The 7,070-nt window shown below is 17.3% G+C and overlaps 1 protein-coding gene across 4 annotated transcripts in view; it reads right to left on the minus strand.

Moving 5' to 3' along the window:
• Nucleotides 1-7,070, minus strand: part of LOC102674070 (1-acylglycerol-3-phosphate O-acyltransferase Pnpla3) — a 13,371-nt gene that overhangs the window by 1,201 nt on the left and 5,100 nt on the right. For 2 of the 4 annotated variants that reach the window (XM_006613742.2, XM_006613745.2), the window contains exons 2-11: nucleotides 4,116-4,228; nucleotides 3,824-3,943; nucleotides 3,482-3,670; nucleotides 3,265-3,348; nucleotides 2,870-3,046; nucleotides 2,488-2,663; nucleotides 1,015-1,125; nucleotides 363-520; nucleotides 194-281; nucleotides 19-109 (exon numbers count right to left, since the gene is read on the minus strand). In XM_006613742.2, the coding sequence (XP_006613805.1) occupies nucleotides 19-109; nucleotides 194-281; nucleotides 363-520; nucleotides 1,015-1,125; nucleotides 2,488-2,663; nucleotides 2,870-3,046; nucleotides 3,265-3,348; nucleotides 3,482-3,670; nucleotides 3,824-3,943; nucleotides 4,116-4,228 (1,307 nt within the window). The remainder of the gene's footprint in view (nucleotides 1-18; nucleotides 110-193; nucleotides 282-362; nucleotides 521-1,014; nucleotides 1,126-2,487; nucleotides 2,664-2,869; nucleotides 3,047-3,264; nucleotides 3,349-3,481; nucleotides 3,671-3,823; nucleotides 3,944-4,115; nucleotides 4,229-7,070) is intronic. The other 2 variants (XM_006613744.2, XM_006613743.2) reach the window with 2 other exon arrangements.

Consider the following 7,070-nt stretch of genomic DNA (forward strand, 5'->3'; position numbering starts at 1 on the left):
TAAAATATTATGATATACCTGAAGAATATTTTCAAATGTATCATCAGTTGAGAGATTAGACATATTTATAACACAATTTGATGTATTAATATGATCTTTCCATGGTTGTCTAGGAAATATAAATTAAAAAATAATAAAAAATAATATTTACTAAAATTAAAAAGTTTTAAATTATTAAAATCTGTAGACTTACAATTCATTATATTGTAACGTTAAATTTAAATTTTTTTTATTTTTATATAAATTATCAGTTTTTTCTGCTGCTTCCATATCATATATATCTGAAAAATTTAATATTAATAATATTTATAATTTTATTTTGCTATAATTAAAATATAAAATATATAAAAGATTATATTTACTTGAACCATATTCTGTGATAGCTAATTGACATTTAATAGTCTGTGGCATTTGTTGGTAATAAACATTGATTTTAGGAAATAACATATTTAATTGATTTAAGAAAAATTTTTTTAATTCTAATAGATTTCTTTGTAATTTAGGTACATTCAAAATAAATCTGAAAATAAAATAAAATATTAATTTATTAATATTTAATCTAATTAGATAAAAATATATTATATATAAAGTATACATTTATAGAAAAATATACAGAAAAAAAGTATAAAAAGAAAAAGTTATGGCTTTTTACATTAAATATAAATAAACATGCATATAACTTAAAACATAAATAAATAAATGCATAATATACAAATACATGAACATATAAAATGAAATTTTCTGAAATTTTTATTTATAATATATATTTATTTATAATAGTAAATTTTTATTATTTATATATATTTATATATCTTTATTATTTATAATAATAAAATTAAAATAAAACTTTTTATTATTTATTCACTATATAAATAAATCTCAGTTTATATATATTTTTTAATTTTATTTTTTATGATTGAATATTTAATAATATAAAAGCCATTTTACAGAGCAATATTTAAAAATTTGCAAAGCTTTTTTAAATAGCAAAACTTAAAAAAATGCAAAGCTTACCGAGAAGGTGTCATATGTTTAGCACAAGAAATCATCTGTGGAGGTGTATGAAGAATATTGCCAATTATATTGTATTCCAAGGTATGACTTTCTATCTTGTTACCAATCAGACTATGATCACATGCATAATGTTAAATGTGATATTATATTATATATAATCATGATATTAAAAAATAAATATAAAAAAATATATGATTACAAACAGACAATTGAAATATGTAGAAAATTATATTTTATCAATTTTGTTAATGAAAATTTTTTAGTAAAAATATGAATGAATAAATAATTTTAATATATAAAATGAAATTTAAAATATATAAACTTAATTTCTAATAATATCAAGCATCAAAATTAATAACCAATATTAATTATAGAAAAAATGAATGTATTGATTTGTAATTTATTATAATAATTTTTGAATATTAATTTTTAATTTAAATATAAATATATAATATATTAGTTTATTAGCATATGTAATTATATTATAAAAATTAATTTTATTACATGCAATTTAAAGCAATCAGCTTGTTAGTCAGCTACCACACAACATATCAACTCTTAATTTTATTAAATTATATATCCGTTTCAAATAAGTTACATATATTGCATTAGCATCAGACTTTATTTATTAATCAACATTCAACACATTGAAATGAACTTAATTTAAATTAATATTACATAATTTGCATTATGAAATTAAGAGTCAATATGTTTCAATGTATATAAGCTTTTAAAAGATCATCGTTCATTTGACTTGCTGTTCTAATTGACAATCAGTATCTGTATATTTATATTAATAATATATTCTAATAAAAATATAATCTATTTAATGATAATAGCAAAACATCAGCAATATCATCAATATCATCATCAATATCAGTGTCATCAATATTATACTGTTTTATTAACAATCTTAATTTTGCCAATCAAAATTTTTGCTTGCTGCTTGCATAATAAATGTTTATTTATTTCATCTTTTTACAAAATATATAATGTCTTCCTCAATAGACAGACAATTATCTTCCTCACAGACAACTGATAATTACTTTGTTGTTTTGCTAAGTATAATATTGCGAATATAATACTGAATGTAATACCGAATATATAATACTGATGTCAATTAGATTCCGTTCTAATAATGGATGATGATTTTAATGTTCCCATGCTTATGTTTGATTGTATTTAATGGATATTTCAAATAAGGAAGATTTCTAATTCTCAAGTACTGATGAAAGAATTTCAAAAGAATAGATAGATAAAATAAATAAAATATTTTCGTAATAAAAATAGTTCATGCATATTAATTTCTTATTGATCTACTTACTTATAAATATATAAATACATATATACTTATATAATATAATATAATTACATATATACTTATATAATTAAATACTAAAAATACAATATACAAAATAAAATGTAAAAGGTAAAAGAAAAAAAATCAAATTATGTATGTAATACATAACTTACTTTGTAAAAGTTGCATACACAACATCTGCTGGCAATGTACATGGTAAACTAAGTAATGACAAAAGTTTTACACTTCGATGTTTAAATAACCAATTAATTAAACCTTTATTAGCTGAATCAATTGCATCTTGAAATATGGTCATAACTGTTTCAGGTAAATTAGATACTAATGCTTCCTATAAAAAATATATGTATATTTATATATACATATAAAAATATTTATATAATATTTATATATTATAATATATTTATATATATAAATATAAAAAATATTTATATAAAAAATGTTTTATACAATTATTTGTATTTTATATTCATTATTATTTAATTATTGTTTATATGATATGAAAATTATTAATATAATATATTTAATATTATGTACCTGTCTATGCATTTTACATTCTAAACATTCAGGGTCATAATCCATATTATCATCAAGAGTTTCTGAAACAACAAATGTGGATTGTACTGCTAAACATCGAGTACAATTAAGTAAATTATTTCGATGAAGAAATCTTAATGCATCATCAAATCCCTGTTTGCACATATTTGAAAGTATCTGTAAAAAATTTTTAATAATATTATAACTATTTATGCTATTAAATAATTTCATTAACATAATTTAATATTATCAAAATTTTTTATTATAAAGAAAAAATATAAATAAATTGTAGTGCTATATACAATAATTATAATAACATTATACATATATATGTAAAATTAAATTATCTTTATAAACAATTTATACAATTTTATTTTATTAATTAATAAAATTACCTCTGTATTTGGTGGAAAAAGTATTCTTGCAAACCTATATATATTTTGTCTTGAAAGTTCTATACTTGTATTTGCAAGATTGACCTATAAATTAACAAATATTATTTTAATCTTATATATTCTTATATTAATTAAAATAATCTTAAATTATATTCTTTTAAAATTACTTAATTAATTATAGTATGTTAAAATATAATAAAATTTTTTAATAACATACATGGAAAAGTTGAGAAGAAACATCTCTAGGGCAAATATCACTTTCTCCACAAAAAGGACTAATAGTAATAGTATTTTCATCAAGTGTTGGAAGATTATCACTAAAACCACCATCCATGTATCTAATACCACGAAATCTTGGTGGTAAAAGACCAGAAAAAATGGGAACAAATGCACTGGCCAATAATGCCTATGAAAATAAAATTTAAATATATTTTAATTCTATATTAATGAATATTCAAAAAAATTGCATAAATAATAATTATAAATATAATACATAATTTTATTAAATTCAACTAAATAAATAAAATAGAAAATGTAAAGTAAAATATTATTTTTTTACTTGTAATAAGTCTTCTCTAGATGAGAATTGTGAAACAATTACATTTTTTCCATCGTATACTCTTGTTAAGGAAACATGAAGTTTACCACTCACACGAATATGAGCATCATTAGGAAGAAACTATAATACATAATATTTTTTTATTTATTAAAATATTAATAATATTAATTAATTTTAGTTTCTATTGTTTTATGCAATAATTTTGAAAAATGCAAATATTATATGCATTGCTTTCCACTTTCGAAAAATTGAATATTGAATATTTATATTTATTTAATATCATTATTAGTACCTTTTGTAAACTTTCTAACAATATTTCTTGTACATTAAACGATGGACTAAATGGACCAAGAGTTCGTTGACGTGCTTCACGTGCAACGCGTAATACATTACTTGTGATCTCACCTATAAATAAATATATTTTTAAAGTTATTATGAAAATTATAATATGTAAATGTATAATATATAAAATATAGTATAAATTAAATTGTTGAAATTAATCTTATTGATTAAAAATAAATTATCTTAATAATTTCGTTTAAAATGCTTTCTTTTAAATATGAATTTCATTTAAATTGTATATAAAATAAGGCAACATAAGTACAGAATAAATTCCTCTGAAACTATTGCAGATATGTGATTGCGACATATTTTTTTTTTTAAATTAAAAGATTTAAACGGATTAATCATTTAAAGAGTAATAAATTACACTTAATATTTCTATTTCTATATATATTTTATTTTTTATATTTATAATACTTCATTTTTTCTTCAAAAATTTTTAATATTTTAAGTCAACATATTTTTTTAAATAAATTTATATTTTCATATTTTATATAAAAAAAAACAAAAATCATTTTATATATTTATCTCATCATAAATATTCAATAAATAATTAAATTGAAATAAAATTAATTAAAAATTATATTTTATAAAAAAAATTAAATTAAGAATAATATATTTCATACATTTATATACTTTCGTGTGTTGCTATTTTTTACAATATTATTTTTAAATTTTATATAATATTATTGTTACAATAAATTTAAAATTATATGTATTAGTTGAGAATGTCATAAATTCATATAATAGACTTTTATATAAAAGATTTATATCATAATTTTTACTCCATTTTATAATCTATATTTATAATCTAACTATAATATATCTATTATCTATAAATATGATAATGTATCTAATATTATTATTTTGTTCATAATTATTATTAATAAAGATATAATTATTATTTAAAAATTACTTAAAAATTATTAATAAATTGTATTATATATGTATATAGATTGGCTAAAAAATTCAAAAATTTAAGCGATAATTTTTCAAATCAGAATAAAACGAAAATCAAGAAAAAAAACAAAATTTTCAGTTTTGTCTTTTCATTATTGAGAACAGTAATTTTCAAATCATATTCTTTTCTATGATTTATGTATATGAGGATATAAATGTTGTTGAAGATTATATATGTGTTCCTGTCGCTTATGTATTCTATATTCATTCACTTAGGAAAGTTTACACAGATAATATATATTTTCAACAATTTTTAATTATTAATAAAAAATAAAACCGAGAATGCATTTTTTTATTACTGATTTTTATTTTATTTTGATTTAAAAAATCATTTGAAGAATTTAAATTTTTACATAAAATATTTTATACATTAGAGAAATATAAAAAAACAAATTTGAAATTTTAAAACCGTAGTTTTGAATATATTAATATTAAAGCATATGATACATGTATATAATATATATTAAATTACAATTACAAATATTATAATAGATATGAATTTACATAATCTTAATATATATATGCATATGTAAATATAAATTATATACATATGTAAATATAATTGTGAAATAAATCGTATTCATGTCGATTTATTATCATGTTTTTCGAATCAATAAGTACCAGCAAGATTCTTTTGTATCTAGAAATTGTTAATTCATGCTTCATGCTTCATGAATTGTTTTATGTTTGATTTGTGTACACATGTAATAAAAATACAGGTACCTGTGAAGCAAAAACACAAATAATGTACTAAAAATCATTCATCAATCATTTAATTATTCGTGTACATGTATAATTAAATACGTATATACATATAAAGAGAGAGTATTAAAATTCTAAATTTGTATGCTTCTCAGCATGCGTGATTCAGCTACATAATAGTTATATATATATAGATATTTATTATATACATGTATTATTTAAATACTTATATATGTTAATTTATTAATGTACCAGAATATTTTTAAATAAATAAATATTTATAATATTATTCATATTGTTATTATTTATTAAAGTAAAAAAAAAATTTTATTGTTTAAAGATATAAATAATAAAATATCTAATATTCTATCTTTTATAATATTCTTTCTTTTTTAAAATAATTTCAAGTATTTAATTTAGTATGTTATAGATGTTATAAAAAGATGATATAATTTATTTCATATATCTAATTTATCTATAAAAATATCTAATTTAAAAATTGCATAAACAAAAAAAAATTAATTTTTATATCCATATAAAATGAACACATATAATAAAAAATAAAAATAAAAAATATATTATATAAATTTATATTATAATTATATTATATAAAATCAAGGTAAAAAAACTATGTTATATAGAATCGAAATGATAATAAAAGTTTCATATATTTATATTATTTAAAAAAAAAAAAGAAAAAGAAAAAAACAAATATAATTAATAAAGGAAAATATATTTAGTTCACAATATTGATAACACTTCATTATACATTTATAAAATATTATACATTTCATGTTATATATTAAAAATACATCTTATATACTATATACTACAAATATATTTTTGATTAATAAAAATGTTTTGTAAACTAAAAATCTTTAATTTTATGTAATCCAATCTTTATGCAACAATTTTAAGCACAGAATTTGAAATTTAAAATTTTTTATACATTAAATATACTTTCTATAAATAAATATTTTTTGTTGGAATATTCCTCTTAATATTCCTATACAAAGAAAAAATTTTTTTAAATTGATCCATATATATTCAATATAAATAATATATATATATATAATTTTCGAACTTTTTTAATACGAATTATATATATATATTATTATATATTGATTTGATTAAAATCTTTCATATTTCAATGTGAAACAAAACAAAATTTTTAAAATTTTTGATTTTTTAAATTGCTATAATTTATAATACAAATATAATTTTTCACAATTAATATTCAATA

The sequence above is a fragment of the Apis dorsata genome, unplaced genomic scaffold (assembly GCF_000469605.1).
Source record: "Apis dorsata unplaced genomic scaffold, Apis dorsata 1.3 scaffold_162, whole genome shotgun sequence".
Taxonomy (NCBI): domain Eukaryota; kingdom Metazoa; phylum Arthropoda; class Insecta; order Hymenoptera; family Apidae; genus Apis; species Apis dorsata.